General features: G+C 36.4%; 1 protein-coding gene across 3 annotated transcripts in view; it reads left to right on the forward strand.

Moving 5' to 3' along the window:
• PCCA (propionyl-CoA carboxylase subunit alpha) overlaps positions 1-12,762 on the forward strand; it is a 446,563-nt gene that overhangs the window by 170,296 nt on the left and 263,505 nt on the right. For all 3 annotated transcript variants that reach the window (XM_001149000.7, XM_063792625.1, XM_063792626.1), the window contains exons 10-11: positions 3,769-3,871; positions 9,436-9,530. In XM_001149000.7, the coding sequence (XP_001149000.5) occupies positions 3,769-3,871; positions 9,436-9,530 (198 nt within the window). The remainder of the gene's footprint in view (positions 1-3,768; positions 3,872-9,435; positions 9,531-12,762) is intronic.

Genomic DNA, 12,762 nt, shown 5'->3' on the forward strand with positions numbered 1-12,762 from the left:
ACAAGCTCCTCATTTTAAAAAGTTGCTCTATATCCCTTATTTATTTGGGAAAGTCAAAACTACCTAAAAAGGGAAAGAACAGTACTGCAAACATGCCTATGCTTGTCTTTTGGAGCCACTAACCGTGAACACCATGCCACAACTTATCCACCGCTTCTTTTCCTCTCTCCCTCTCGAGGAAGTAATTGGTTTTTACATAATCCACAAAGATTTCATTTTTCAGTTACAAAGGAAAATTTGGTAGCTTAATTGCTTTATTCCTTTATCCTAAGGGGTGTCTTTTTCTTGTAACATGTTTCCTATGTTTTTTGGGGGGAAGTAGCATCTATGACTTGTCTTGGAATCTGTAGGACATCTGAAAGATTTTTTTAAAAAATGTAATTTTTTTTTTTTGAGACAGAGTCTCTCTCTGTCGCCCAGGCTGGAGTGAAGTAGCACGATCTTGGCTCACTGCAATATCCGCCTCCTGGGTTCAAGTGATTCTCCTGCCTCAGCCTCCTGAGTAGGTGGGACTACAGGTGCACGCCACCACACCCAGCTAATTTTTGTATTTTTAGTAGAGATGGGGTTTCACCATGTTGGCCAGGATGGTCTCGATCTCTTGACCTCATGATCTGCCTGCCTTGGCCTCCCAAAGTGCTGGGATTACAGGCGTGCACCACTGCGCCCAACCTTTAATTATTATATAGTAAATTTGGGTGAGAATTATGAAGATTGTTGAAGGTTAGATATTTTCATAGTAATCTCTGGCTTTCTTTTCCCTATTCAAGTTTAAATGAAGTGTATGGCATGACTGGGAAACTGATTGTGTCTATATTTTTGAATATCCCCACTAAGACTTTTGGCATTGTGAGTGCAATTTCTGTTTTATTTTTGTATTCCTAGCATCTAAAATATATCCAGGCACAAAGTTCAGTAAATACTTATTGAATGAATGTATAATTGAATGTCACCAATGATATTAATAATAGAGTTTCCCGTGAGTTCTAAAATAGGTTGTTGGCGATGCTTTCAAACTTGCTGCTTATTTTATTTTGGTGACTTTGACTTTTTACTTGTGGTGTTCTGGGTTTAAATGCAAAATGAAAGCTCTCAATCATTATAGTGGAGGCAAACTGTAAAGTGCTGTATTTTTTCTTTCTGTTATTATATCCAATCTAATAAAAAGTTGATTATATGGTATTGAAAACTAATTCATTTTGCTTCCAGTTTCTTTGAAGTTTGCAGCCTCCTAAGATTCCCCTAAATCAGCAATGTAATGGAGGACTTTATTCCCCTAAATCAACAATGTAATGGAGGACTGAGAAAACCTAATACCTTTTCTCTGATACCTCTGAGAAATGAGTTTTTTGCAATGTTTTGAAATTTGTCTTCTAGTCAGTTTTACCTGCAGTGTTGTACAAAAACAAGCAAATTAGTTGTGTGTGTGTGTGTGTGTGTTTGTTTTTTTTTGAGATGGAGTCTCGCTCTGTTGCCCAGGCTGGAGTGCAGTGGTGTGATCTCGGCTCACTGCAACCTCTGCCTTTTGGGTTCAAGCGATTCTCCTGCCTCAGCCTCCCAAGTAGCTGGGACTACAGGCGCACACTGCCACGCCTGGCTAATTTTTTGTATTTTAGTAGAGACGGGGTTTCACCGTGTTGCCCAGGCTGGTCTCTAACTCCTGAGCTCAGGCAGTCCACCCGCCTCAGCCTCCCAAAGTGCTTGGATTACAGGTGTGAGCCACCGCACTTGGCCACAAATTAGTTGTTTCCAATATTACTGGTGGACTGTAGGATTAAGTGATATTATTTTAAAGTTGTAATAATTAAAATGCATCTTAAGTGTACCAACCTGGATCACTATATGGCAAGGATTATCATTAAATTTTTCTGTTAGTAGTCTGTCATCGCCAAAACTAGAAGCAGCTTTTGAGATGAAAAACCATCCTTTAAAAAAAAAAAAAGGAAGAACGGTCAGACTAACAAAACAAATAGAGCAATAGGGCTGACATCATTAAAGAAAACACAAAACAAGCAAATCAGATAGTTGTTTTTTATATTACTAGATGGACCATTTGCAACTTAAAGGACTGGAAGAATTTGGTTTCAGTATTGTACATTAAATACAGACATTTAGTCTTCAGATTAAGAAACTTTATTAAATATAAGAGGAATTAAAGCACAAAAATAAGCAAATTGGATAGTTATTTGTAATATTAGTAGATGGACCATTTGCCTCTTAAAGGATCGGAAGAATTGGCTTTAATGTTGTACATTAAATACAGGTATTTAATCTTCAGATTAAGAAACTTTATTAAATGTAAAGGAATTAAATTTTATATGCTGATTATATCAATGGATAGAAGGCAATATATGCTCAATTACTTTTAGGCAAGCAAGTTTGGGTTTTTTTTTTTATTGTTTTTTCTTTTCTTTTTTTTTTGAGATGGAGTCTCACTCTCACCCAGGCTGGAGTGCAGTGACATAATTTCTGCCCACCGTAGCCTCTGCTTCCCAGGTTCAAGCGGTTCTCCTGCTTCAGTCTCCTGAGTAGCTGGGACTACAGGCATGGGCCACCACAACCAGCTAATTTTTGTATTTTTAGTACTGATGGGATTTCATCATGTTGGCCAGGCTGGTCTCGAACTTCTGACCTCAGGGAAGCCACTGTGCCCATCCAAGTTTGCGTTTTGAAAAGATTGGTCAAATGAGCCCTAAATATTTGAATAATAGGCATATTTTAATAGTAATGATTTAAATTAGTTTGTAAACAAAATATATAAAGCAATAATTAGGTCCATATTTTTATTTTAAAAAACTATACTTTTATAATTACTACTTTTGATCAATTTTATAGAAGATAAAATTGTAATGATCTGTGTGGGTGTATGTGGGAGGCAACTGCATTTCAAGATGTGGATTTAAAATATTAAGCAGTGTTCTTAAGAATCTTCCTGTTGGATGTTCAGTCTCAATGAGTGTATTTGCTGTAGTTCCACTCCAGTCATGCAGGTGACTAGACGCTTTACATTTTTCTTTGCATCTTCTGACTTCTGAATCAAACAGATGTTTTTTTTATATTTTTGCTAGTGGAATTAAGGTATATTATGGTTGAAGAAATGGAATTAATTTTACTTGCTCTGTATGGTTTATTAAAATATCATATTTAGGCTGGGCACTGTGGCTCACACCTGTAATCCCAGCACTTTGGGAGGCTGAGGCAGGTGGATCACCTGAGGTCAGGAGTTCAAGACCATCCTGGCCAACATGTTGAAACCCTGTCTCTACCAAAAATATAAAAATTAGCCGGGCGTGGTGGCACACACCTGTATTCCCAGCTACTCGGGAGGCTGAGGTGGAAGATTCACTTGAAACCCGGCAGGCAGAGGTTGCAGTGAGCTGAGATCCCGCCACTGCACTCCAGCCTGGGCGACAGAGTGAGACTCTGTCTCAAAAAAAAAAAAAAAAATGATACTTAGCAGTTGGTAAAGTATCGGCATTCCTGTTTCAATGGAAAATCTAGGATCTGAGAAGTTAAATAACTCATCCATGGTCACAGAGTTAGTGAGTGGAAAAGTCGCAGGTCAACCAAAATTAACTTAGTTATTTGTATATTGAGTAAAGGTTTTTGCTTTTTTCAGAATAAGCCAAAATAAATATTTAATCGATTGTGTTTTCTTTTATAATGATAGCTCTATTTGTTTTGTTAGTCTGACTCTTCTTCTCCTTCTTCCCCTTCCCCTCCCCCTCCCCCTCCCCCCCTCCTCCTCCTTCCTTCTTTTTTTCACAGGGATGGTTTTAGATTGTCATCTCAAGAAGCTGCTTCTAGTTTTGGCGATGATAGACTACTAATAGAAAAATTTATTGATAATCCTCGTCATATAGAAATCCAGGTTGGTACATTTAAGATGCTTTTTCATTATTATTTTAAAATAATATCATTTAATCCTATTGGAATTATCTTTTCTTCCATTTAGAATGATTGTGAGTTGTGCCTTTAGAATCTGTTGTACTTTCCGTTAAAGTGCTAGGATGTTGGTTGGGATTGGGAATGATACAAAAATCTACCTCCAAAAAAAGCATTCCCAAGATAGCCGACCAGGCTAATCTCCTTCCAAGACTGGACCATTATAGGGCATTTTTTAAAAAAGAAAAGTGCCTGACCTGGACTTCTGTGCTACTTCAGTTTACCAAATGTCCGTGTAGCTTGCTGTGACAGGTGTTCTGCTAGGAGCTTGTTGTGTAGAGATCTGTAAATCATTTCTTCTATTCAGTTTAAGATATTCATCCTTAAAGTGGTTACGTAGGGGCATAGATTTTGGCAAAACAAAATGGGTTTTCTAAAATAAAACGGGGAAGAAGACAAGTCTGTTGAAGTTTTCATTTGCCTATTTAAAATGCCTTCATGCTAATTTTATACATTATGACTGTGAATTGATATATAATAGCTAAAATTGATAAAAACAAATGTCAAATTAGAAAGAATGAATTTTAAGTATTTTTTTTAAATCTTAATTTGGTGTGGAGAGAGAACCAGATAAAAGGTTATTTGCTGACCTTATATTTTCTGACAGGGGCATGATATAAAAAGTCCTAGATTCTGTCAGTTTATTCCTTAAGTTTAATGGTCACTTTCATAGATATTATTTATGGGTGGAAAATCATCATTTAGATCCTCAAATTTTCTAAAGTGAGAAAAAATATCCAAACTTATGTAATCAGTTGGATGTTTTACAACATTGAACACAGTTTCTTTCTGAGGCTAGCAGGCTTTGTTTTTTGCCTTTTTAAAAAGATTTTCTAAATTGAGATATCATATATATGATATCTGTATATCATATATACGGTATCTGTATATCATATATATGGTATCTGTATATTATATATATATGGTATCTGTATATCGTATATATATGGTATCTGTATATCATATATATGGTATCTTTATATCATATATGGTATCTATATCATATGTGATATCTGTATATCATATATATGTGATATCTGTATATCATATATATATATATACACAGTGAAATCCATAAATCTTAAGTGTGCAATTCAAGACAATTTCTATACACACACATCTAATTGTGTAACAACCATCCAGGTCTAGATAGAGAATGTCCCATCACACCTCTTCCTAGTCAGTCCCTACCTGTGGCCGCCAAAAGTAACTGCTGTTCCTATCTGATGTCAGAGATTAGTTCTTAAATTGCATAAATGAAATCCAGTGATGTACTCTGTCACGTCTTCTTTTTCACACATCGTCGTATCTTTGAGATTCTTCCCTGAGGCTCTGTTGTCCTTTGCTTCTAAGAATTGCTCTGTGATCTCCCATTATTTGACTCACCTGCAGTTTATCCATTTTGTTGTTGATGGATCTTTGGGTTTTTAGTTTCTTTATATTGGAAATAAATTGCTGTGTCTTTTTATGAACATATATACATCTCTAGGATAGACTGAGGAGAGGTATTGTTGGATTACATAGTAAGGTTATTTTTAGTTTTAGTGGGTACTCTGGTTGTGCTAATGTATACTCCCACCAGAAATACATGAGAGTTTCCATTGATGCCACCCCTGCCAACGTGTGATATTTTCAATTTTTGAAAACATTTAACCATATTAGTGGACTTACGATGGTATGTTTAATTTGCATTTCCTGGATGAGTAATGATGTTAAGCATCTGTTTATAAGTTTATTGACCATTTGAATGGCTTATTTTGTGAAGTGACTTCTCAAACTTTCATCCTTGCCTTCCTTTTTCAAATTAGATTTTTAAAAATTACTGGAGTGTCCGAGTTCTGTATCAATTTTGTTTATGAGTCCTTTGTCAGATGTATGTATAGTGTATCCTTCTCCCTTCATGCGGCTTGCCTGTTCACTTTGATAATAATGTCTTTCAAAGAACAGAAGTTCTGAATTATAGTGAAGTCAAGTTTAAGTCTACTTTGTGTACCCTAGTTAGGAGTTTTTTTGTTTTAGGTATGATATTTAAGTCTGTTACTCTCCTTTACTTATTATTATTTTGTTTGTTTGATATGAGGCAGGGTCAGAGTAATTTTTAAAATTCTGATATCCACTTTTTCCAGCATCATTTATTGCAGTGACCTTTTGTTGCAAATTAAGTGAGACTTAGTCATTGTCTTAACTATTTTGCTTTTATAATAAATCTAGAAACCTGATTCTGTAAGTGATCTAAATGTATTGTTTTTCTGCAGATAGTTTTCATTCTCTTTAGGTTCTTTGAATTTCCGTGTAAAGTTTAGACTTCACCTGTCAACCTGTTCCCCCTACGGACACCTACGCCTACACCCACCCACTTCCACCTCCACCTCCACTCCCACACACCCCATCTGATGGGAGATTTGTATTTGGGTCGTATTGAATCTAGAGATTATTCTGGGGAGAATTGACATCTTAACAATGTTGAATTTTCTTTCTTCCCTCTGTCCGTCCGTCCCTCCCTCCCTCCCTCCCTCCCTCCCTCCTTCTTTCTGACAGAATTTTACTCTCTCTCCCAGGCTAGAATTCTGGATATTTTGTGAAGGTAGACCAGATTTTCTAATAGATGGATGTTATGTACAAGAAAAAAAAATAAGGTGATTTTAGGGTTTTGGCCTAAGAAATGAGAAGAATGGAACGGGCTTTTACTGAGATAGGAAAGACTGTGAGATGTGCTTGTTTTTGAGGGAGGAAATCAGGTTATAAAGTTGGACAAATCAAGGTTGGAATGCCCATTAGATATCTAAGTGTAGATGTTGAGTAGACAGTTGGCTATTTAAATCTGTAATTTAAGGGAGGTATTTAGATTGTCCTTCTTGTAAGATCCTAGGGGCAGAATTAATTTTGTCCTTCACTGTATTCCCCATCTAGCACTTGTTCACACTACTGGAAGACCACTTAGGTAGGCTGTTCTATCTTTAACTAGTTGCATTTCGTAACAGGCCATGAGGTCCTTAAGGGTAGAGAGTAGGTCTTACTCATTTGCTGTCCCCAGCAACCAGACCATTGTCTTTCACATTACTAATACTCAATAAATGTTTGTTATTTTGTGTTAAATAATTACATACCTAGATCAGCTTTTTAGTTTATTTTATTTAGCCATGGCATACAGCCTGGGTGATATTTTTAAACATAAGTGAAAATGCCTCCCAGTTAATAGGCCACACAGATGTTCTCATATCTCATCTATACTTAGAAGGGTTTTTAGTTTACTTTTCTTTAGTTTTCACTTATTTATTTATATTAAGTAATTTCTGCACATGATAAAGGGTAATTAATAAAAAGTAAGCATCCCTTTTACTCTACTCTAAGTCCTCTAGTTTCTGTCCCTAAATGCAGGCACCGTTACTGTTTCTTGGCTATTCCTCCATACATAGTCTAAGAAGTATATGTGTGTATGTCACCTATTATTTTTCACATGAGCCATTATATACTATGTCCTTTCCACAATGAAACTGCACTGGTAGTGTGAGTGGCACCTCTCTTTGTGGCATAAACCAGTATTTCTCAACCAGGGCACTACTGGCATTTCCTGGGTTGGGTCTAGGGATACCAACAGGCTTGCATTATGTGACATTGTCTATTATAATAAACCCTTTTCAGGAAGCAGTATAGCTTAGAGATTTTTCTACATTCAGTACGTGTAAACCTATAAAATTTTTAAAAAACTCATGATGCATTTAAGGATTAACTTCCCTTAAAAGCAGTATTTATTTATAATGTTTTCTGATTACATGACTTCCTCATTTATTTAATGGAATAAATAATCAGCAAATCATTTTTGTTGAATGCCTAGTAAGTGCACAGAATTTTTAAAAAATGAACTGGGAGACTATATAGAATTTAGAGAAGAACAAACTCTTGATTCTGTATATGAATCTGATATTTTATAGTTGGAAATATTTCTGAGAATTCTTGGTTATTTTGGCTTTATTTCTTGGAGACTGTCTACTTTTACTTTCTTGTCAACTAGAATTTAAAAAGAGGTTGAGAGTTATTTTAATGATTTCAAATATTTTTAGATTTACTTCATGCAGCCACCTTTGAGTCTTAGAAAATTCCAACTTATTGGCATTTTATTGCTATTATGTTTTCCTTCATTGTTTGGAATCATTCTTGAGTTTCAGAAAGGGTTTGTTCCTAAAAATCAACTTTACAGTCATATATTAACTATTTATTTTACGTTTTACCAATTATAACCATGATCTTTGTTTGATTTTTTTCAGAAGCCATATCAAATATTAAGATTGATATTATCTGCTATTTATAATGCACGAAGAAACAGAATGACTTGTCCAGAGAAGTTGCATAGCTGTTTGGAACTAAAATTAGTGCCTGGTCTTTTGGCTTCTAAAACAGATCTTACCTCTGTAAACCTAATATGTATATTCAGAAATATACATCAACACCTTAAATCTGAAAATAGATTGGTCTGTTTCTGAAAATCAGATGTTCTAGGCAAAAACTTTAATGAAGAGCTGCTTTTGAGTTTCCAGATTTAGCTGAAAAAGATACATGTTAAATTTGAATTTCAGATTAACAATGATTTTTTAAAATCACTGTTCCATGTAGTACTTGGGACATAGCTAGAAAAAAAATTATTCATTGTTTATCTGAAATTTAAGTGTAGCTGGATATCTTGTATTTTATCTGGCAATCTCAGCTTATTTTCCATTACAGGTTGAATGTATCTCTTAACTGAAATGCTTGGGACCAGAAGTGTTTCAGATTTCAGATTTTTTTGGGTTTTAGAATATTTGCATTTATACCTGCTGGTTGGGTATCCCTAATCTGAAAATTCGAAATGCTCCAGCGACCGTTTCCTTTGAGCGTCATGTCAAAAAATTTCAGCTTTTGGAGCATTTTGGATTTCAGATTTTCTGGTTAGAGATGTTCAATGAGTATTGCAAATGGGAAAAACTATTATGTTTGTATATTAACTCCAGACCTTTAGCAGTTTCCTAGAACAAAAATAAACCACAGTACAGACATCCATAGATAAATAACAGATTACATATTGGGTGGAAATGCATACAATGTCATTTCCCAGTCAACAGACATTTAATAATGTTAACATCAAGCAGATGTTTGTAATAAAGCTGCGGTGGCACTCCTCAGCAACATTGACATCCAGTGTTTATCCCCTTCACTAACACTCAGCATCCTTCACAAAATTTGTACAACTGATTCTGATGTTTTACTCATTGTATTTGAAAGGTGATATGAACACTTTTTCCTCAAATCTTTTTGATAAAAATGTTTTATTGAGCTTTGGAGTAATAAATATAGTTTTCCTTTGTTAACATGAATCAAAAGAATGTTTTGAGAGGTATGTATATACTATGAGGTTTGAGTATTAAAAACCAAGAGATGTTGCATGGGGAAAATATTAACCATCATCTACTTTGTGGGTGTGGTTATATGGTTTTTCAAATGGTATTGCTCTTTCAGGTTCTAGGTGATAAACATGGGAATGCTTTATGGCTTAATGAAAGAGAGTGCTCAATTCAGAGAAGAAATCAGAAGGTGGTGGAGGAAGCACCAAGGTAAGTCTCCTAAGAAACATTTATAAAGCGGCTGCTTTTATGCATTTCATTCATTCATTCATCATTCACTGACTCATGCATTCAGAGACAGGGCCTCACTCTGTTGCCCAGGCTGGAGTGCAGTGGTGCAATCACGGCTCACTGCAGCCTCCACCTCCCAGGCTCAAGTGATCCTCCCAACTCAGCCTCCCACGTAGCCGGGACTACAGGTGAGTGCCACCATGCCCAGCTAATTTTTGTATTTTGTAGAGATGGGGTTTTGCCATGTTGCTCAGGCTGGCCTTAAACTCCTGGCATCAAAAGATTAGCCCACCTCAGCCTCCCGAAGTGCTGGGATTATAGGTGTGGGCCACTGCACCCAGCCACATTTCTTTTTTTATTTGTTTGCTTTATCGGCTACAATTGCACTAATGTTCATGTAGACTCTATTACTGCATATTTTTGTAATTAAGAATTTGTTACTTGATTTCCTCAGTGCTTTAATGTGTAAAAGGGAGAGAATACTTGAAAAAGAAGTGGGTTTTTATTAGAGGAGAAAGTTGGGTAGACAGCCAACTGTGACTTCTGCAGGCTTCTAGGAAGTATGGAACCTGATGGTACTTCACGGGATTTCTGAGATATATGCCTTCTAGACTTTCATGTTGGTGAAGGGTTCATAAAGTTGGTCCTGAATTTATCCTACCATGAAAGGCTTCTGGAGTGTGGTTCTTGGAAATTCCTTGAATTATCAGAGCCACTTTGGGTACTTCTCCAGAGCATCTTTCATGAGTTTGGTGTATGGGGCCTCATTTCTCATTTGATGCTAGGTTGCTATTTGTATATACTCTGGTATTCTCTTTGTTCTTAAAAATCCTCAGGTGAGTGTTCCTAGTAATTTTTAATTACCAGACAGTAAGAAGTATAGCTTATTGTAGCTTTAATCAGCAGAGCTAGCATATCTTGATATAATGCCTATATAGTTTCTGAAAATAGTAAGTGAGAATGTGAGTATATTTTTAATCCCGGAGTAATGGTAAAAATTCAACTCTATTTTAGTTACATTGGTTTTTAAAAATATGGCATGGTGTTATTAGTTTTAAAACATGGACCCCAAATCCTTTGCCATTTTTCTCTTTGAGCAGTGAGGGGAAGGATCATTGTTCCCTTTTCTTGATTCTGTGCTCTGTGAATGCTTGACCCGTAGACTACTTACAAGTGATGCTGTGCCAGTTTCCAGCCCAGGCCTTGGGAAACTGCCAGCTTCCGCTTCCTGTTCTCATGGGATGCTCGTGCTTACACACCAGCCAGTATGCTGTGAAGAACTGTGTAGCTTACATAAGATGTGGCCATCTAGTTCTCAAGGCCCAGGAACAGGATGTAAGAAGAGAGGAAGAAGAAAAGCCAAAGGGAATCCTCTTCCTGTGTCTTTAGGAAGATCCTTGAAGGTGCTGAAGCTAATTACTTGGTGTTGATCTGAAGTTAGACACTTAGCTAGGGAGACTTGTTAATATCTTTTTCTTAAGAAACCATGTGCTGAGCTAGAACTAGTACTGTAGTACTGTAGTATGGAGGAAGGGGAAAAAGGATACCTGCGGAACAGTAAGAGTCTTCAACACACATGTCTTGCAATTTTCTGTTTCCTTGACTGATTATCAATTCCAATTCAATTAACACTCTGTTTTTAGTAAAAACCTACTCAAGTCTTACCTGGGATAGAAATCTTTCCCAGACTGGGAACCTTGAATCATAAAATGTGTTTGTTTTTTCTCTTTGTCTAGAAATATAAACTTTTCATAATGAATACCTTATCTACTTATTTAGAGAAAAAAAGGAAAATATACAGCAGTAGGAATCAAAATGAAAAAGCTAGAACTCATCATTAATACTGACCTGATATGTATTTGTACACTGTGAAATGTTAAAATAAATGGAATGTGTAGTTTTCAGTTCCTGGAGTAAGAATCGGCTGGGCATGGTGGCTCACACCTGTAATCTTAGCACTTTGGGAGGCTGAGGTGGGAGGATTGCTTGAGCCTAAGAGTTTGAGACCAGCCTGGACAACATAGTGGGACCTCATCTTCACAAAAAAGTAAAAAATCAGCTGACTGTGGTGGCATATGCCTATAGTTCCAGCTACTTGGGAGGCTGAAGTGGGAGGATTGCTTAACCCCAGAGGTTGAGGTTGCAGTGAGCTGACATCATGCCACCAGATTCCAGCCTGGGTGACAGAGCAAGACCCTGTTCTCCCCCACCCTCCCAAAAATAAAAATAAAAAAAAGAATCTACTAATGTGCTTTGAGGGCAATGCTAGCTAGGGTCACTCATATCTCTGGATATCTAGCAGGGCTTTTGAAAAGGGCAAGGGCAAGATCAAATAGGAGAAAGATAGTTTCACAGAGCTGCACTGAGATTCTCCAGATGTTATGCTATTAATTGTTAGTTGGGTTTTTTTTTTAGTTGCATTAATTTTGTCAGCCAGTTATTGTTGAAATGTCATGTATGTCTATACATTAGGTTAATGCAAACTATATTATAGATAATTCATAACACTTGAACCCATTGATTTATTCTAACTTCACCAAAAGGGAGACAGTAGGAAGTACACTTCCCACCTGTGAACTCTTCCCCCTTCCCCACCCCAATCCAACTTGAATATATTCAAGGCTCTGAGTCTAACTAGCAATCTATATGAAATAGAAATGTAATATGAATGTTAAAAGACACCGTGGGGTTGCATGCAGTTGAACCAAGAATGTGAGAAATAAGACAGTAAAATGACCAGATCCTTGGCCAGAAAATGGGGAAGGGGCATTACAGATTAAAAGAGTCTTAAGATGCAAAAGCCAATCAAATGCAGTTTTGGACCTTATTTGGATCCTGATTCAAAGAAATCAGCTGTGTAAAGATATTTATGAGATAGAGAAATTTGAATACCAAGTGGATATTAAATGCTTTTAAGGAGTTCTTGTTTTTTGTGTAGTTGTGTTACAAAAGGGTACTTTATCTCATAGAAACAGATATGTATGTTTTTACAAGTGAAATGATACCTAATTTGGGATTTACTTTAAAAACAATAAAGGGTGGGCCTGGTAGAGAAGTGGGCAAGTAGCATAGATAAAGCCAGAGTGGCTATGTATTAATAATTGCTATATATTGGAGGCAGCTTCATGCAAGTTTTTTATACTATTCCATAATAAAGCTTTTATAGCATGTCATCTCAATCCTGCCCATTTGAGAATAATTTTAATCCACA

The sequence above is a fragment of the Pan troglodytes genome, chromosome 14 (genome assembly GCF_028858775.2).
Source record: "Pan troglodytes isolate AG18354 chromosome 14, NHGRI_mPanTro3-v2.0_pri, whole genome shotgun sequence".
In the NCBI taxonomy this organism is placed as follows: domain Eukaryota; kingdom Metazoa; phylum Chordata; class Mammalia; order Primates; family Hominidae; genus Pan; species Pan troglodytes.